This window comes from Trypanosoma cruzi, genomic scaffold (assembly GCF_000209065.1).
Source record: "Trypanosoma cruzi strain CL Brener 1047053516447 genomic scaffold, whole genome shotgun sequence".
In the NCBI taxonomy this organism is placed as follows: Eukaryota; Euglenozoa; class Kinetoplastea; order Trypanosomatida; family Trypanosomatidae; genus Trypanosoma; species Trypanosoma cruzi.
Genome location: NW_001849512.1, coordinates 116,407 through 136,892, shown reverse-complemented (window position 1 = coordinate 136,892; position 20,486 = coordinate 116,407). Strand labels below are relative to the sequence as shown.

At 59.0% G+C, this 20,486-nt stretch overlaps 1 protein-coding gene and 2 pseudogenes across 1 annotated transcript, besides 1 other annotated feature; all 3 read right to left on the bottom strand.

Annotated features, from left to right (window-relative positions):
• Positions 1-20,486: part of a sequence feature (areas not merged during assembly with more than two copies in the genome that could not be assigned to a particular haplotype) that runs on past the window's edge.
• On the bottom strand, positions 3,177-13,622 carry Tc00.1047053506339.100 (dispersed gene family protein 1 (DGF-1), putative; the record flags this gene model as incomplete). Its single annotated transcript, XM_809464.1, has 1 exon — positions 3,177-13,622. One exon carries the CDS (start codon positions 13,620-13,622, stop codon positions 3,177-3,179), a length of 10,446 nt encoding a protein of 3,481 aa, XP_814557.1.
• Tc00.1047053506339.81 lies at positions 15,490-15,828 on the bottom strand (annotated as a pseudogene).
• Tc00.1047053506339.60 lies at positions 17,198-19,126 on the bottom strand (annotated as a pseudogene).

Genomic DNA, 20,486 nt, shown 5'->3' with positions numbered 1-20,486 from the left:
CAGCGTCGCTCCAGTCCTTAAGGCCCCGAATACCGAAGCCCCAAAATCACTGGCCATCAATCAGTGATGCCGTTGGCACAGGACCTCCTCTGGCCAACGCCACGCACTTGTTCCGGAGTACATGTTGTCCCATGCCTCGCTGACGCCGCCCTCAGCATCCCCTACAGGTACACCGTGCATTCACTCCCAAAATACAGGTGTGGGCCACACCTCAATAAAACTGCACAATGCGCCTGCAAGCTGCTCGTTGAAAGTTGTCATTGTGTTGGGTGTCAGGGGCAACGCAATCACACGTCGCAGTTCCTCAGAAGATCAAAGAGGATAGCAATCAGCATTCAATTGGGATGGGCCTCGCAAACCCCTTGCAACTTTTGTCCGATGGGATGCTTCAGTGCATATGAAACCTTGACCGCGGGACGGAATGCCTATTCTCTCTAAAAAAGTAAGCATGAACTCATGGAAGAATACGTAATATAGCGGAAGCAAAATGCCATAAATAAAAAAGGCGATAAAAAAATTATATGAGGGGTACATATGAAAATAAGAGTCGATCAATGTATAGATATATCGATATGGGTATGAGTATAAAAACGATACTTTATTCATTGCTGCATGTGTATAGATATGGATATATCCCTTCTCTCTCTACAATTTGACAGATTGCTTGGTTTCCTGATTTATTTAATTGCTATTTTATTGGCTGCATATTTATATAGATAGGCATGTAGATATCAGTACTAATATTTATTCAGCGCTTTTCATATATATATTGTTATTATTCCTCGTGTCTGCTCAAATAAATACAAAGACTCACACACCAGCCACCATCGCAGAGCATGTCCGCCCAACGATCGGAGATGTAAAAGAGAGCCCCGGCACCCGAAGTGGGAGCCGCAGCGGAGGCTGTGAAGCACACAACACCGCTACGCACCCGCCCCGGGGATAGCGCGGTGGCTCGATCATCCGTGGCGTGCCGTGCGGTAGTGGGTCAGTCAGGCATTGCTGTGGCACGGAAACCCGCATTCTGGACGGCGAAAATAAACTGGTGGTGGTCGCAGCGGGATGTCGTCGCCGGGAAACGTGCGCCTTCTCGGCGGCCTGACCTCTCTGCCGTCGGGAAATGGGCGACAGCGTGACGTTAATCAAGGCATGTGTGCGTGCCATTTTGGGGAAACGGTGCACTGCTTCTCGGTGGCATTCTCCTGTGCAAAGTCGGGGTTTCTGTGTGGGTTTGATGTTCTTCATGCGGAGGTTCGAGCCTTGCAGCGCGTGGCTATTTAATCTCCATTTTTAGTGTCACGACTTTCTTTCTGTCGGAGAGACTGTGCCGTGTGTGGGTGGCCAATCCCCCGGCATTGCCCGCCTGCCTGTCGTACCAAGGGCATTTATGAAGTGCTTCCTTCGGTGCCGACTGTGGCTCTGTGCTGGAGTGTTCGCGTGCTCGCATAAGGAATAGCGGTCCCGTTTTCACTTAAGCCCTGAATTCACAGTACGTGCATTCCAACGGTGTGGATGCCGTCAGACCTTCATATTCCTGGCAGCGCCTCCTATTTCTCGGGGGAACTCTTGCTTGTGGAAATGCCAAAGATGAGATACGGTTCCGGCTTGCTTTTCGTAAGACGCCGTGCGGAAACTGCATGGGAGTGGCTTCGGCCTGGGCTGTGCAGTCCGCGGCGGATATGCGATCAGTGTGCCGTCTCTCGCTCTCGTCCTCGCTCAAGTGCTGGGCGGTGGTTCCGGTGGGATTTCTGGCGGCTCCGGCTCATCGGGAAAATCAAATTCCCGCAGCGCCTGAGAGGGCGCGTAATGCCATGGGCGTTCAACATGTGCGTCACGACACCAGTGCGGCAGCTGCAGTGCCTTCCGCACACCGGACAGTCTGCCGGGCGTCGGATCGTGGCGGGGTGAGGTCCAGCGGGAGGAGGAGGCGTTTCCATGCAAAGTTCTTGGCGTGCCTGCTGTGCGGCATCCGTGCCGCACCAACGGCATTTTCTCGGGATGGCGGGTTGCAGTGGCCGTGGCAGCCATCAGTACTTGTGCAAAACTCCGGTGCGGAGGCAGACCAGTGCGGCCTCTTCCCCACGAGTGAGAGTGGAGTCCGTGCGCGTGGGTTCCCAGTCGCCACTTACGGCGGAGCGGCGAGCCTCTGGCTTGAGCTGTCGGACACAAATAACATGTTCGGCCAGTGAAAACGATGCCGGTGCTCCATGTGCCTGTGAGCTGTGCGAGGTCGAACGCCGTCTTGGCCTATGCATCACATGCTTCGTTCTCGGATACGCCGCAGTGGCCAAACACAAACTGCATCCGTGTGCGCGCTACTCGGTGCTGCGGGCAAGACAAAAGGTTACGTCCACAATGTGAGTCACCAGGTGATCCAGAACCGTCGACCTGTGCTTGCGTGCTTCCACAGTTCGACGAGAAGGCGCATAGACGCACGCCGCCGTGGAAGAAGTCTCGGTGAATATCGTACTCTCCATGCTAACGCCACACACCTCCTGCACACAAAAAGTTGCGGGCCATAACGGGCAAATAATACCAATGCCGCGTCATCCAAGGCTCCCACGTTCCACGTGCACACCTGAGGGGTCCTGCCATGGCGGTGGTGCGCTAAAGGATATGTGTGGAACGTGACTGGGATGGCTTGGTCCGTCATTTCCACCGCCAAAGAGAAATCAATCACCCCGTGCACTCGCCACACCAAAACAAGCCGGAATTACGACAATGCGTCGCGCCGCAATACATAATCCCGCTCAAAGACGTTACTGGAAACCCGGAGCCCTGCTTCTACTCTGTCGCCGCTTTCCTTCTGAGGACTGTAATGCCTCCCGCATGCAAATCCGCGGTAAGGCAGAGCTGCAATTCATTACTTCCACCAGGCGGTTCGCTGAATCCTTCTTCCATTGCACAAAATGAGCGTTGAGGTCCTCGCACGCAACTACACAAAATTACAGTCCGATACAACACAACATCAGGAGTAACAAGAGCGACAACTCAATCCCCTTCCACACATTCATCGTGGAACGGGAAAAACTCCTGAAAGCACCCGCTCAAAAGTGAAAACAAATCGATAGAAACAACGAACAACAACACCGTCGGTGCTGTTAACGATGGCTGGCTGTGCAGCAAATCCGTGGCCCCTCAAGCACCTCACACTTACTAATTCCACGTGGTGTACGTCACATGGCGGCGTAATTGATCATACGGCTCGCACTGGATGAACGGTCGAACAGGCTCTGTGCGTCTGAGCGGGTGTCACCGGCCATGAGCTCCTGCTGTGCGGGTGGTCGGTACGACGACGCAACGGTGGTGCCTGAGGCGTACGATGATGACTTCATTTCGTGGGGCTTCCGCGTATCCTCGTCGCTCTCCTCGTCATCGCGCAGCAGCGCCTCCAGTCCGTCACGCCGCGGCTCGCGCAGCTCCTGCCAGTGGCGGTCCTCCGCATGCCACACAACGACGCCGTACACAGTGGCCACAAGCAGCACAGTCGTCAGCAGCAGCACGATAGCCACGTACGCCCTCGCACCGCCGTCGCTCGGCGCAAGGTGGTTCGCCGCGCTGATCACGCACAGCGCCGCAAGGAGCACAAAGCTCGCAGTGCGCATCACCGTCAGGAAGGCCGAGCGCATCATGTTCGTGAAGGCAACCACTCCCGCACCCACAAGCAGCACAGCCGTCATGCAGAAGTACTGGACGTGGCAGCCTCCCACGGGCGAGTGTACAGCAGCAATCAGGCACACCACGCACAGCGCCGACAGCTGGAACACGCACCAGTACACGCGGTTGCCCCTCATGTTCGTCAGCATGCCGCCGTACATCCGCTGCTGCGCCGCGGGGCACCAATACCCGACGGGGTACAGCAGGCGCTCGTGCAGCGGCTTCCTAGAAAACTGCCAGTACCTCGTGAAGCTCGCGCCCGTGTGGCGAGCAATCAAGTAGCACACGCCAGCAGGGAACGCCGCACCGTACAACACGCCAACGACACCAATCACGCGGTGTTGCACGCGGGCGCCGGGCATCGCCAGTGCAAGCACGGAGCCGAAGAAGATGCCGAGGTGCATCGCGTTTGCCACAACGTACGTCAGACTCGGGAAGCGCATCGCAGCCCACGCACTCGCCGCGTCCACGCCACGCCACCGCTGGAAGGCGGCCGTCACACCGCAGTGCACGCACCCAAACACAGCGGCGAGCAGCGCGTTGCCCACCACCATCCACAGCGGGTCAAGGGCAGCGAACACCGACAGGAAGTACGGCAGCGCAACGGTGCTCGCACGCTCCTGCGCCGAGGCGCATGGCATCCTCGCAAACACGCCGAGTGCCTGCATCTCCAGAATGGAGCCCAGTCCGCCGGTCACCACCACGGCAACAGCCGTCGCACCCGCAACAACGCCGGTGATTGCCGAGAGGGCACTGGCAGCGGCGGGCAGCGTGTTCGACCTGATAGTGAAGGACCCAAGCAGCACACCCTTGCAGCCGCCGGACACCACCACAGCGTCGCAGCGAATGATTATCGTCTCGTCGGCAGTAATGAAGTAACCGCGGTGCACGGGCAAAGCCAGCTCCAGGACGGTGGACGGATTCGTCGCGTTGCGCACCCACGTCGCGTTGCTCAGCATCGCTCCCCACGGACCGCCAAAGCCGCTCGGCTGCGCCTTGGACACCAGCACAAAGCTCAGTTGCATGCCGAGCTGCGGGTCGCGTGCCCACCGAAACGGCGGTGGCAGCGCCATCATCAGCAGCGTCGGGACGGCGCTCCCACCGCCGCGAATGTCGTTCTGCGTCAGACTTCCACCAGCCGCCGTCGTCGTCACGGCGAGCGTCGGGCACGCCACGTCGCTCCACCACAGCGTGCCGCTCACCGACGCCGTCGGGGTCCGCGTGGGCGGCAGCCCCACCGTCTCCGTCACCTGCAGGGTCTCCGTCGGCCTGTACTGCAGCGGACTGTATTGCGCCGCGCTCAGGCTCGGTGTTGGTGTTGGCGTTGGGCTGCGCGTCTCCGTCAGCGTCGCCGTGTGGCTCAGCGGCGGCATGCCGGGCGTGCGGTTGCACCCGTCCACGTGCGGCAGGTACACCGGCAGGCAGTCGCGCCCGTACCCGCCCTCAGCACAGCGGCAGCCGCACGACCTCGAGATCGCCCTCGTCGCAGCAGCAAAGCAGTGCATGTCGGCGTCGCACACGCCACACGCCACAGGGCGGAATTCCCCGATGATGCCGGCGGACCTGTAGTCCATCGGCCGCAGCGCCTGCCCGTTGAGCGTCAGGCACCCCACAACGAACTTTCGGCCGGCTCCCCCAAGCGCAACGGTGCCGTCCATCACGACAGGCCCGCTGCCAGCGTTCACGTAGAGCGTCAGCGTGCTCTGCACGAGGTCCGCACTCCGCGGGTACGATGGCACCGAAAGAATCTTGCCGCTGATGCTGTTGCCGCGCACCGACAGCCACGACCCGGACGCAAACAACGCCGACCCCCGCAGCACCAGCAGCGCGCCATCCGTCAGCGCACCGGCGTTGTCGTTCACTACGACGGCGGACGCGTTGGCCTCCACCCCGCTGCCGAACACCAACCCATGCGCGGCGTACACCTGGCTCCCCGACACGCGCAGCACAGCGCCCCCAGACGCCACCACGCGCGCACTCGCGTACAACGCAACGTCGCCACCGAGCACAGCCACGTCCAGCGCGACACCGCCACCGACAAGCTCCAGCACGGCGCCGTCCACCACCACCGTCCGCCCACCAGTCATCACGGTCACGAGGGCCACGCCGGACACAACCAGCACGGACCGCACGAGCCGCAGGCCCGACAGCACCAGCACCGGTGCGTACAGCGAGGACTGTGAGCCGGGAAGATACACAAGCGGCGTCGGCCTCGCGGCAACCAGCAGGGAGTCCGTCACCGTCAGCACGGACCCCGCGGGGAATGTGTCGGTCAGCACAAGCGCACCGTCCAGCGCCTCCACGTCGCACACGGACAGCTCCACCGGTCCGCCCTCGTCGCTCCCTGCCGTCCCCGCACCGCGCAACGCTCCACCGCCCATCACGTACAGCACGGCACCGTTCAGCAGCGACACGTTCTGCACAACGATCCGCACGCCGTCCCGCGCCATCCACGGCACGTAGAGCACAGGACTCACGCCGTCCAGCACAACGTGGCGCAGCGTCACCTCACCCGCGCCGACAGGCACAACGAACACCGACTGCACCGTCACGCCCTCGCGGACAAACAAACTCGACGCGGTGCCCACAGCGGGCGGTAGCGCGGGAGCTCCCACAGGCACGCACGCCTCGCCGTACCCGCCGCTGCCGCAATCGCACACGCAAACACCGTTCTTCATGCTCGCAGACGCCGTCCCGGGCGCGTAGCAATGCGTGTCCCTGTCGCAGACGTCGCACCCAGCAAAGTCGATGCTCCCAGCGTCGCCAAATCCAGCCGCTGCATACTCCTCCGCCGTCGACAGGACACTTCCACCAGCGTCGTTGCACGCCACCCTCACATGCGCCCCAGCCGCAAGCGACAGGCTCAGCAACAGCATTCGTGGCAGCAGCGCTCGGTTGCGCACAAAGCTCAGCGTGCTCCCAACAGCGGTCACGGCGCCAGCTGCGTAGAGCATCTCCCTCGAGACGCCGTCGTGCACGTTGCCCTTCGCCAGCAGCATCGACCCACCGGCCAGGCTCACCGTCGAATAAAACGCCACCGCGTAGTCCTCCGTCGACAAGAATTCGCTCCGCATAAACGCCACAGCGGAGCCCGACACGCTCACAGCCCCACGCACAGACACCGCGTGCTTGCACAGCAAGAAGCCGCTGTCAACAAACGCCACCACGGAGCCGCCACTGGCCGCAACGCCGCCCTCCACCGACACGCACAGCCCCAGCGCCGTCTGCACCAACAGTCTGTCCACGTAAAGCGCACCGCGCGACGACAGCGCCACGCCGCCAACCAACAACACGCCAACAGCGCCGCCGAACACCGCCGCCACCTGTGTGCGCGCAATGGTCAACACACTCCCCGTCAGTTTCACGTTGTGCACCACGAGGCACGCGGACGCGTCGCCAAGGTCGTAGGCGCCGCGGTACGCAACACGCGCCTCTGCGATCAGCACCGAGTCCACCACAGTGACGCGCGAGCCCGGCGGAAATCGATTTGCCACCAGCACGCCGCCGCCAGAACACGACTCAAGCCCGCTGATCAACACATCGGCGCGCTGGCCAGCAGGCGGGTCGGACCGCCACCCGACAATGTACAAGCTCGCTCCGCTCACAAACGTGCAGTTCGCCAGCGTCACGTTGCGCACGCTCCCTGACATCGACTCCATGTCCACCACGACATCCGCCGCAAAGGTCACACCAACGTAGCACGCCACCGACGTCCCGAGACCGGCGTTCGCCTCCACATCCACACGCACGTCACGCACGCACAAGTCGGCGCCGTCGGTGCTCGGTGGCTGGGGGACAGCAACGGGCAGGCACGCATCGCCGTGGCCGCCCTCCGCGCACGCGCAGGCGCAGCCATCACTCGAGACCGTCACCGTGTACGCAGGGAAGCACGACGCTGCAAGGTTGCATGGATCGCTGCAGCTCAGAATGGTCGCATTGTACACAGACGGGATGTCGTAACTAGCCCCCTCCTCGCCGTTCACAGTGTTGCACGCGGCCACAATCGCTCCGTTTGTGATATCGCGGGACCACGTGGATATCCGCAGAACCGTCGGCTTGTCAGTGCTGGACATGAATCGGTTGCCAGACACTGACACCGTGGAGTCGCGGAGATTCACCTTGGGATAAAGAAAAGCAAACGCTTCCGATGGGGACACGCGGCAGAGGTTGCCGCCCAACTGCAGCCAGGAGTTGTAGTAGATGCGGGAAGAAAAGCCTGGGAAAAACACAAACGAGCTTCCCCGCATGTCGTTGCCCCGAAACACAACCGCTGACCGTGACTCCACACGTAATGCCGAAATTGCTAATAAAAAGTAACTCACCGGCCTCGACACAACGTTGCCTCGGATCACCACGGCAGAGTTGTTCAGTACACTCAGCGACAAGGACTGGCTAGACCCTTTAAGATTTATCAGCGTACCGTCACCGCCGCCCATATGAAACACGTTGCCCACCACCGCAAACACGGAGTGCCACGACACCCTCAGCGAAGATCCAACGACGTGAATGGCGCTTGACGATGCCGTCACGCTCTGAAACACATTGCCACTCAGCAGCACCGCGGAGTTGTTGCTGATCGCCAGCCCATTCATCACAACGCACGACGGCCTCCTAAGGCGCAAACCCGACCGAGGGATCAGCCTCGTGACCGTGAAGCGGTTCCCGCTGATCGTGATGTTCGTGTGCGGTGGAAACACACCCTCCGGGCTGAGCAGCGCGTCAATAAATCTGTTGCCGGTGACGACGATGTTCAGCGACCCCACAGTGGCGTACGCATTGCCCAACAGCAACAGCACGGCGCCGTCCCTCCACGTGCATCCATCGAACGTGACATTCGCCACGTCGCCCGTCATCGCCCCGACCAGCACCGTCAGGATCATGCCGCCCCCGCTGAACGTCACGTTGCGGTAGCACAGCCACGACAGCCCGCCGCCCACAGACTGCGCAACCTCGGGGTACACCATGTCGCTGATGCACTCACCAACCGGCGGTGGCGGTGGCAGCGGTGTGGGCGGCACTGGTGGCAGCGGTGGCGGTGGCGAGCCAGCAGGCACAGGCGCCGGGACACACACATCGCCGTGCCCTCCAGCAGCGCACTGGCATTTGCAGTCGCTGACCGCCGTCGTCAGCGGGGCAAAGCAGTCGCCATCCTTCGTGCAATTTCCGCACGCGGCAACAGTCGTCACGCCTGTGATGCCGTTCAGCTCCAGTTCAGCCGCCGTCGTCAACACCCGTCCCGCGACCGTCAGACACCCAGCAACGAACCGGTAGCCGGCGCCAGCCTGCGATAGCAGAGGCACCGACAACCCCGTCGAGCCCATCTTGCAGCCTGTCAGCGTCACAGCACTGCTGCTGTCAATGCTCACAAAGGCGGACTCAGTGTCGTGGAACATCGCACCCACTTCCACGCCGTTGTCGCGCCAATCCAACCAGCTTGACTGCTGAACAGTCCACAAGTCATCGTTATATATGGCGTAGCGAGCTGAGCCGCTGTTCCCCACCACGCGCAGCACGCTGTGATCCGACACGCTGAATCCTTGGTGCTGAAGCAGCAGGCTTACCCCGGAGAACATCGTATTGTTGAGCAGCGCAAAAACGGAGTGACCACTCACACTGAGCCTGTGCACGTAGAACACGTATTTGTAGCCCTCAAAGCTGCAGTACCGCGTGTACAGCGAGCTGCCACCCACCAGCGTCAGCGTCCCGGTCGAGTACAAACCAAACGCATCACGCTTCGTTGCATGCGCTTTGACGTTGCTGACCAACAGCGTCGACGCACTCAACACGACGTCGCCCAGCAAAAACACGCTCCATATGTTGTTCACGGTACCCGATAATTCAAACTCGAAGGCCTGCACCGCATCAACCTCTGTGACGGCAATGTCGCAGCGCTGCGGGAAGACACGTAAAAAAGCAACGGTAGAGGACCGCATCACCGTCCGGCTCACGCGGATCAGGACGCCGGATGACTCGGCCGCCTCAGCACCCCCAAAAAACTGCAGCGCGGCACCCTCACGGAATGTGCACCCAATGAGCGTGATGTTGATGGGGAGATGCAGCGGCATCCTGTTGAGAAAGAACGTCAACACGGCACCCACGCCGCTGAATGTCACACCCACGTAGCAGTGGTGCGTCTTCCACATTTTCAGCGTGAGGTTCTTCAGCGTCTGGTTCACCACGCAGCTCGTGTCACCGTCAACAGCTCTCTCCGCTGCGGGCGGCACAACCGTGTCGGGCACCGCAAAGGGAAGACACGACGCGCCATGCCATCCGTCCTTGCAGCTGCACGAGCACGAGCCGCGGTCCACCAACTCCGTCCCGGGCATGTAGCACGCCGCGTCATCGTTGCACGTGCCACACCTAAACAGCTCCACCTCCTCCGGAAACACATCGTCGTACGACGCCTCCTCACCGCCCTGCAGGTTGCACCCAACCACAAACCGCGCGGGTAACACAACAATCGTGTTCGATTTAAAAAGCTTGGCAAGGAGTGCACTTCCCTCCACCTGACGGTTGTTTGCAAGCACCACGGTGGTGCCGCTGCCTGACAGCTGAAGTTTTTGCCAGAAATACTGAATGGTTAATACTGAGGCTGCACCCACGCTGTTTCCCTCCACACGCCACTGCGCACCACCCTCGAGTGTCACCGAGCCAGACAAATACACCAGCGCGGGATCAAAAATTTCCGTTCTGCCAACGAAGGTGCAGTCCGCCACTCGCAGCAGCCCCGCGGAGCTCACGGTGGTATCGCCAGAAAGAATAACGCCAACAGCCGAGCCCATCGTGTTGTTCTCCACGTCAAAGTAGCCGCCGTTCCTCACATCAACAGCATTAACGCAAACAGATGATTCCACACCCTCATCCTTCGTTGCGCTCAGCGTATTTCCCTTCACAATGATCCCGCCACCATCAATAACAACACCACTGGAGAAATAGACTGCGTGCCTATTCCCTTCGATGTGGTTGTCAAGTAGCAACAGCGTCATATTCGCACTGAGAGTAAACTTCACAAATAAAATGGCGTGGCTCGACGTCGTCACAAGCGTACTGCCCACCACCAGTATCAGGGAGCTCGCGCCGAAATCACCCCTGAACTCCAGCTCACCAGAATCCAGCATCGAGGAGGCCACGTTCACGTGCACGCGTGCACCATTCCCCTTGATCGACAGGCCCATGAGGACGCAATGCAGCAGCGTGATGTTGAGTGTCTGCTGTGGCGCGTCAAAATACGACAAGTCCAGCACACTCGCGGCAGTGAAGGTCACGTTGACGAAGCACAGACCACGCACACCGGGATCAGGATAGTCCACGGAGCTCATGCCGCCACCGTGCACGCAGCGGACCTCCGTGTCCTTCGCGTCGGGGGGCGGAAGCGGCCCAAGGCCGTCCGGAACCGCAGCTGGCAGACACGTTTCACCGTGGCCGCCAGCAGCACACACGCACTCACAGCCGCTGATGCTGCTCGTCCTCGCAGCAAAGCACACGGCGTCCACAGTGCACGCGCCACAGTCCAACACCGTCACGGGCGTCCAAATATTGAGGTCTTCTAGGTAATCCGTCACAGGAGAGCCCCTTGCCTCGTTGCACACGCCGTAGATGATCAGGCGCGCGTCGGATGGTGGTGACCAATCGTTTGTCATGTGTGTAATGGTCGACGAGTACGAGCCGCACGTGAGTTTGTTGTCAAGTATCGACCACACACTCCGATCGCGGAACGCCACGCTGCTTTCCTTGGCCACGTACACAACGTAGGCGGTGCGGAACTCGCTGTCGCGGTGCACCAGCCAGCTGCCGCCAGTCACAGTCAGCGTGGTTGCCATGAGCATGGCGAAGCCAAGACGGAAAGTGCTGGACACAATATGCAGCACGCTGCCGCCATCCACAACAACATCCTTAAACACACACGCACTTTCATAGTATTCGATGCTCGGAGCACTCCACGAGCTGTTCTGTATGGAGAACACGGAGCCACCGCTGACACGCAGGTCCGAAGTAAGAGCGTACATCACGTGCGTCTGCGACCTAATAACGCAGTTGTCCATGTAGAAGACGCTGGACAGGTTCACACCGAGGCTGCGCTCCACGACGATAGCAGCGCACGAGCCCCCGCCACAAGCCAGCGTCGACCGCGTCATGACAAACCGCGTCGACAGAAGCCGGACGCCGTCGAGGGCAAGCGCGGGGCCGTACCGGGATCCTGCGTGGCCAGGGGTCGTCGGCACGTACTGCGACCCGCCAACCGTCGCACGCAGCGTTGAGTTCGCCAGCAGCACACTCGAGTGCAGCGGCATCGCGCCATGCAGCACAATCGTGCCTTCCACCGACGTCACGTTCGTCATGTTGACGAGGGCGTGGAGCATCAGGCGCGCCGTGCTCTCGCTGAGGCCGCCAATCCGCAGCTGCGCACCGCCCACGAGCACGCAGTGGCGCAACGTCACGTTCAGTGCGTCGGCGAACGCGTCCATCAGGCGCAGGTGCACCGCCACGATGATCGGCCCGCTGAACACCACCGAGTCGAAGCACGCCGTCGCCCGCCCGCCGCCAACCGTCACGGACTCCGTCAGCGTCACGCCACTCACGCAGTCCTGCGCACCGCCACCGCCACCGAACCTCGCAGGCGGCACGTCGAACGGCAGGCACGCCTCGCCCACGCCGCCGGCACGGCAGCCGCACACGCAGTCAGAGAACGACGCCGTCAGCGCATCAAAGCACGCCAGCGCGGCTGCACAGCCGTCGCACGGCACCACACTCACGGAGGGCAGGCCGGCCATGCGGTAGTCGCCGCTGCTCTGCAGCACCCGGCCGCCGGCACGGTTGCACTGCACCGACACGACGCCGCTCGTGATCGTCAGCCCGGAGACAAGCGTAGCGCCAGTGGCAGCGCAGCGCGCAATCGACACGACGCCGCCGCTCAGCGTCACACCCGACAGCGACGCCACAGACGACGCCTCGCCCACCGCCCACACGTCGCGCAGCTCCAGCCACCCGCCGCCACCGACCGTCCCACCGTCGCAGCGCAACAGCGACGACGCGACAGACCCCTCGACGCCCACGAAGCGCAGCACCGAGTCGGACACCGCAAGGCGCTCGCCAAGCACAAGGCCGCCGCCGCTGCTCACAACCGACACGTTCGACACGGAGAACACCGAGTGGCTCCGCAGACTGAGACGCGACGAGGATGCCACATGCAACGCGGAAGCGGTCGAATCGCTCGACGCCTCCAGCAACACGCCGTCAAGCACCACCACGCTCGACAGCAGGTCCACACCGCCACCAACGTGCACCGCCGACCCGCCCGCCTGCAACGACCTCAGCACGGTGTTGCTCACACGCAGCTGCGTCTGCAACAGCGACGTCTCGTGCAGCACAAGCGGCGACGCCACCGCGTCCGTCAGCCCACTCAGCTGCGAGTAGCGCATCGGCCCCGCCGTCACAATCGTCGAGTCACGGACCGTCACGTTCGTGTGTGCCGGCAGGTTGTCCACAAACACGAGCGAGCAGTAGCCGCCGGACAGCCCGCTCACGCTCACCTCCAGGCTCCGGTCACTTGCCGGCTCGCCGCTATAGCCCCGCACGTAGATCTGCGCACCGCCGTTGCACACGCAGTTCCTCAGTTCGATGCGCAGCGCGCCGAAAAGCATCGCCGGCACGTCGAACACAACAGCCACGCCGTTCGTGATGTACACGCCGTCCATCAGCACCGTGTCCACGGCGCGGCCAACCGTGATGGCTCTGTCCACCGTACAGCCCCGCAGTCGCAACACCACCGCGTGCGCTGCGGGCATCCACGCCGCCGCCGCAACCAGCGCCAACACGACGAGCAGCGCCATACGCACAGCCGCAATGGCCCTGCGCCGCACACGGTGCCAGCTGCGCGGACACGCACCCACCGCAGACCACATCCACCGACCCAAACAGGTACCAATAAAGCTGTCGTGGTGTGTCGCACTCGCCCCGTCGGCCATAACCCCTGCCTCGCAAATCCCCTTATACAGATAGCGAATTTAGTGACACAATTCCGCCAGATCGTTATCCCACTACTGCTAATCCTAATACTGCAATTAATCCCTAACACCTTGAAACGATAATTGTGCTGGTCGAGCAAAAGTATCTCTAACTGCACGCTCAAAAAAGGAATAAAAGGCAGCAACAACAGTATCCAAACACAGTGGCACGCAGAGGCATCCGGTCATACACAATCCCCATCACAGTACAACTGCCGGCACAAAGCAGCGCAGACGCAATCAAGTCAGTGACACCATCGCCCTCGCATCTCCCACACAGCCCCGTACAGCCACCGTGCCGAGTGGCGGAATCCCGGCAAAAAGCAACATGACCACTTGCACCGCTTCTGTTACCGAATGGCTGCATCACAGGACAGTCCCGATGCCGCGCACGACACACAAGAGCCGAGGCAGACCACGTGGCAGCGTTACGACCGCCGGCCATCAAGCGCGTCCGAAAGGTTGTTGTTGGTGTTGGTGCGTAAGTGGAGTGGAGAGGTCGCCGGTCGCCAGCAGTAAAAGCATCGTTTCTTGTTCACGCGATTCGGCGTTGCGCAGCAATCAGCGGCACCATGCGCGCACGGCATACACAACAAAGTAAAAATAAAGAAGCACGGCAGCACTCAAGCACGGGGAAAAAGGTCCACATCGATTTTGCATTCCGATTGGCTAACAGACATCCTGATGGTGGTCGCGCCGCTGCCCTGCGGTGCGTGTGGCGTGTGACTGCAGTGGACAGAGAGGATGATGAGAGGGGTGGGAGACGCAGTGCGGTCCTCATCCATCTCGGTTGACTGTGACACCGGTGACGTCCTCCCGTCAGATCACCTGCAGCAAAGACCGTCGTCGTCAGCAGCGGTCGGGGCCTTCCCTCTCCCACTGGGGTGTAACTCCACCAACGCATTCGCTCGTCTCCTCCCCCACCAACACAACGAGGGAGCAGCGGCAAAAGATGAGAAACGCACGGCAAGCACGCAGTCGCAGAGCTCCACTGCTGCCGCCATGGCCAAACAAGGTCGGCTGCAGGGCGCAAAAAAAAAAAAAAGTAAACACTCCATCAAACGCTTCAGCACCACGTGGAAGCACCGCAACCGACACACAAGGCGAAACGCCGCGAAGCAGGCACCAAAATCAAAGCTCCCACAACAAATTCATCGTGAAGCAAAAGAAAACATTATGTGAGCGCAAAAAAAAAATCACACAAACTGAAAAACAAAAATGACAATGCAGAGGCAATAAATGGTCGTGGTGCGCAGCAGCCGTGGCATCGCGCCCTTCCCTCATCAAACGGCACCGCACCACAACGCACCGTGACGACAGCCTGCAATGACGACGATTGAGTTGCACACACAAAGCGGCGTAAACGTTTCATCCTGCACTCGCCCAAATTTATGCTCTCAGTATGCACTGCCAACAGCACAGGGAAGTACACGGAAGGGGACTGTCCTGTCCATCCACCTTCTGCTCACAACAGGCCCTCCTCATCCTCCTCCTCGCCACACCCTGGGTACCGCAAAACGCCGTCAAGCAAATCTACGTCTATGGAAGACCCCAATGCGCGGGGCGAGGCTGGCAGCCACCCACGCTCACTCCCGCACACATCCTCTCCCACAACTTTCCACACACAAAAGGGCAAAGACATGGAGAAGAAAAGCCCGCCGCACAACGCACGCAGAAGTACCGCCATCCACTTCGCACCGCAAGATAGGAACTGAGTGCATCAAAGTCCACGGTGCTTTTTTTTTCACCTTCTTCCCCAACGGAGTGTAATTACGCCACGCAGCGGGTCGTGACGGATCATTGTTCCACCCCACAGTCACCATTACTGTTATTTTCTCTTTCCTCAGTCCCTCTAGCACAGGCCTCGGGATCGTCGGGCCCTCCCAGGACAGGCATTCCGTGATGCACTCATGCTGCGCCGCAACGTACGCCAGCTCCTCTCAGTCAAACAGCTCCGTGTCCTCCACGGCCCTCACAATCGCCGGCATGCCCCGGCCGCACAACACCCACAGCGCCACAATGTCGTGCCGCCTCTCCTCCACAATCACGAGCGCAGCGCCAAACGCGTACTGGCCCACGTGCTCCATGCGCTGCAACCACACGCGGATCAGGCTGGCCGTCATGCAATGCAGCTTGTTGTCCTTCTTGTGGTTGGAGCAGACCCTAGCAGCCTCTCAATACACGGCCTGGGTGCTGCGAGAGACTGCCGAGAGGTGCCACATGTATGGAAGATCCAATGTGCGGAAACAGCGGCCACCCTCACTACATCACGCATCTCCGCTCCCTCCACTCTCCCACACACACAAGGACGGTGTCATGGGGAAAAGAAGCCCGCCGCACAACAGATGCACGAGGGCACGAAAAAGCACCGCCATCCACGTCGCACCGCAAGATAGTGCCATGCACACGGCACACACACGACGGCAATGAGAGGGACGGGGCACATCCAAGTCCACGGCGCTGTCCTTTACTTCTCTCTTCTCTAACGGGTGTCGATCCACACTCACAATGAGGCACGGCGCACACCATCCGCTCCCCTCCGTGTGCACTCAGCAAGCCGGCGCCCAGTCATCCTCGTGCCATCGAAAAATGGGAAACACAAACAATCGTCGTCGGGAACCATCGATGCCTCTAGCAGGGAAGAAGGAAAAGGAATGAGGGCATGCCAACAACACAGCCAACAGTGGGAAACTCGAAGGGGCACGGGGACACACAGTGACAGCGGGTACGAGAACAATAACAAGCCGCAGGGATTTACAAAAGGAAAGAGCAAAAAAGGGTGAGGCTCCGGCATGACTCCCAAAAGTAAAAATTAAAAATTTAGTAAAATTTGGTTCGGCAGGGCTTTTTTTCATGTGCCGAGCAACACAAGAGGACAGTGTGGTTGTGTGTACACACATTGCCCGCACCAAGAAGAAAATCAAACTAAAACAAAAGAAAGGTTGTACTGTCCCACCAGCCCACACAACATCCCTCACATTTCATGCGGCATCCGGCCTGTTACCCCAAACCTCCTTTCGTGCATTCCGTGAAACGCACGGCCGCAGCACCGGCACCGCGTGTGGGCAAAAAAAAACAAAGAGAAGAAACACGTCCCTCATGGCGGTGTGCAGCAACTGAAAATTACGTAAATAAAAAACAACAGTACTTATTACTCCAGCTAAACTGCATTAAAAAGAACTTTACAAAGTAAAACATTGAAAAAAACAGGCAGTAAAAGCAGAGGCAATGCGGCGTGCATTCTCCTTGAGGAGTCGCCAATCCACACTCTGTGGCTCAGAAGACTGCCACGACACAAATAAAATCCCAGAGGAAGCAGCGGCACACAAGACACGCACGCACGCACGGTGTTTTTACCGCTTAAATCACGCAGTATCAATTTCACGTCGTTGGGAGAAGCGAGGCGGTCGTCGGGACTCACGCCGCTCCACACCCTGCGAGGTGACTTTTTGTAGTGGGGATTCGTTTCCAAGGCGTAGTGCCCATTCATTTCTCTTCGGTAATATCCTCAGCAATGTGCTCTCTGACGCTGTCAACTACTCGATTCTTCTCGGGTGGTGTCGGAGCCGCTTCTCTCGTCGGAACGAGGACCCTGTCCTTGGGTGCACGCATCGCAGTGAAGTTCATTGGGCGGTTGTACAGAAAGACGTCCGTCACCGTCACATGAGATTCGTGCCCACCGCACGCGCCAAAGCAAAACCTCAGGACATCAGGTGGCCTCTCGCCTGCTAACTGCACCTCTTCCTCCCCCAGCAAATGACCACCAATGTGCACAGAGGCCTTGTTGCCTTGCAGCATGAGTGCCACTAGGTGTTCTTCCTTCGTCTCCCAAGTGCTGCTCCGTGTTGTTGTCTTGCCTTCGCACACCGTCTCCCACTTCTTCTTGTGGCTGCACGACAGTCCCACGGTGTGATTGGACTCAGTGTCCACCAGCACCTCAGTCAGTGGAGGAGTGTTCCCACTTGGAGTCACTTCGATGGTCACCGACGCCACAAGTGTGAAGTCGTGGCTCAAAGATACATGAAGTACTTTATCGTCACGAGTGTTCACAGGCTATATTGCCCTGGACTCAAGTCCCGTCACTTGTAACCCATCGTTGTCCTTCACTGCGTTCCTCATCGTTACATGTAGGCAAAGGTACTCGTCGTTCCACGTGTCATCACTGGCCGCATCGGACAAAACTGCCACCACACCTGCCGTGGGGATAGAAAAGCTGAAAAAGAAAATGTCCTTTTGCGTCCAATTACTGAGGACGGACCTGACTGCACTCAGTTCCTCCGCCGGGCGGGAAAGCGAAATGGCACTGCATTCACCGTTGCCCCTCCGTTGTAAAAGATGCAAATTGCCATCCGAGTGCAGCAGGGTGCTGGCGAGCCTCCAATCCGCAGCATTGTCCATGGCAACCGGTCCAACAGAAAACGTGCGGTTGCTGTCCGTGACCCAAAGGCAGAGCGCAGTGGCCCTTTGCTTCCCCGAGGCGTGCCCTCTCTGAGTGCACAGCATGACCTTCCTTTCCTCAATGATCGCGGTGATGAGGGCATCCACATGCAGGCTTTCCTTCTGAGGGACTCCTGATCGTGCGTTGACACACACGGCTGAGAGTGTCCCGATGGCCTCCGTCCACGTTGTCCCCATGTCACGCGACTCCTACACCCTCTCGCCATTCTCGCAGTCAACAATCATGAGAAGTGATCCCTCCCACTCGGTGACGCGGGGGTTAAGGCATTCCGCAGAGGACATGCCCACTGCGAGCGCCCAGGTACTGCCGTTGTCCGTCGAGTAAATGATCGTGGAGCAAACGTCTTCTGCTTCATCCACTGCCATCAGAGAAAACACAAGCGTGCCATCCTCCACCACAACACCTGCGCCACCAGAAGCAATGAACTCCGTCCAGTCACCTTCATGAGAAGCAGAAGAGATCAGTTTCGAGAGTGGTTTGGGGTCGCCCCATTCGATCCGTCCACTCCGCTTGCCACCCGTGGGATTCGCGACATCGCCCACGAACAGTTTCAGCTCCAAGCCGCCCTCTCTCCAACACCCACCTTCGTAGGACACATCAGAGCCTCCCGCAGGAGGAAACGCTCTCTGGCCCTACGTGATTGTTGTGGGGCGGAGCACAACACCCAAACTCTCCTCTCCCTCCGCTGCACCAGGTACAGTGTGTGCCATCCATGTATCCTTTTATTGACCTCACCAACAACAGCGGACCAATTCCACGCAGAGTCTATGTACCCCGCAACCACATCAGAAGAAAAGGGCTTAGTTAATTGAGCTCCTTGATATTCGGCATACATGTGACCCTCGGCGAAAGCAGCAATTACTCCACCAGCACTGACGAGAGAGGGTGAAGCAAATGAATCCCTCGTCGTAACTGGAACAATCCCATCTTTTAGTTGCACCAGCGTTGTCCGCAGCACAAATAGATCGACTCCCCGCGGCAACTCAACATTTATTGAACCACTCATCGCATCATCAATGGAATTCCCCTTCGGCTCGGTGACAGGCGTGGGCCTTCTTTCGGGTGGTGTCGGAGTCACATTGATATTTTAAACGCAAGCAAACTCAGGCCTCGTCCCGGACGTGTTGGTCGCCGTGTTGGATGCGGGACTCGGATCGACGGTGTTGGGTCCGTCAGCCGCCGCAGACTGTCACCAATCCTCGTGTTGACGTGACGGCTCAGCATTAACTTGCGGCGCAGTTGTCCCACCAGATTTCGTGTCATCCTTCCCTCCACGGGGTGGCGGCAACTGACAGATACCCGTCCGGTCAGCATCGCTGCTCCGTGCAGGCGAATGGATGGTTACATCGGGGAAATTGACGCCACCACAATTCATAAGGGCCAGCGTATTTATGTGTCGTCACATTCATCGTGAAGGCAGCGGTGGCCCCTTCCTCCTTCGTTGCACAGCTGGCAGCACAGTTGCTACATGTGTGCACCGCATTGGCACATGGCACACAGCACCCAGCTCACCATCTCTGCCATGCATTCGCACACCAAAGCCACTGAAAGTATAATTCTCATGCTGAGCCTCAGCACTGGCAGCAGAACACTTCTTCCACACACACTCGACAGCTCAGGCTGCCGTCACTCGGAGCACACTACACATCCATCGGCACAACCACCGCATCCGCATCACCAGATACATCTTCACGACACCCAGCAGCAGCACGCACACGGAGCAAGCACCCACCACAACAGCCACACGCAGCTGCCAGCATGCACTGCAGAAGAAGCATTCAAATCCACTGCAATGTGCATCTTGTGTGTGTGCCTGCAGAAACACAAAGCAAAGAAGTAAAGAAAAGAGGAAGCAGAGTATGTGGAGGGACGCACAACAAAAAAACAGTACAGCAGAGACGCATGGCGAAAGCAACAAAGAGAAGACCGCTCAAACTCATGACTGCACTGCAGCCCAAGCAGCGGCAATTCACAAAAGATTTATCCAAAACAAAAAAGCTTTCCCCCTCGTCTTATATAAAACCCCATCACACAAAATAATTATAAATAAAAAGAAATCGTTTATTACTGTTCCACACAAATAACATTTAAACAAATGCTTACCGTGTGGCCACACCAAACTGTCTGCATATATTTTGCCCAAAAAAGAAAATTAAAAGGTATTTAAATGTCTTTCAACCGTCCGACCCTCCATGTGTCCGCACATCGTTTATATTTCATGCGGTCATCTGCGTGTTGCTGCTCCCCTCAGCTCTCTCATCGGCGTGTGAGTGCGGCCCGCAGAGCGCAGTCACTCGTGTGGAGGGACTGAGAGAATCACGCAGAAATGACGGGAGTCGCGTCACTCCATCAGAAGAGTGAGCGCA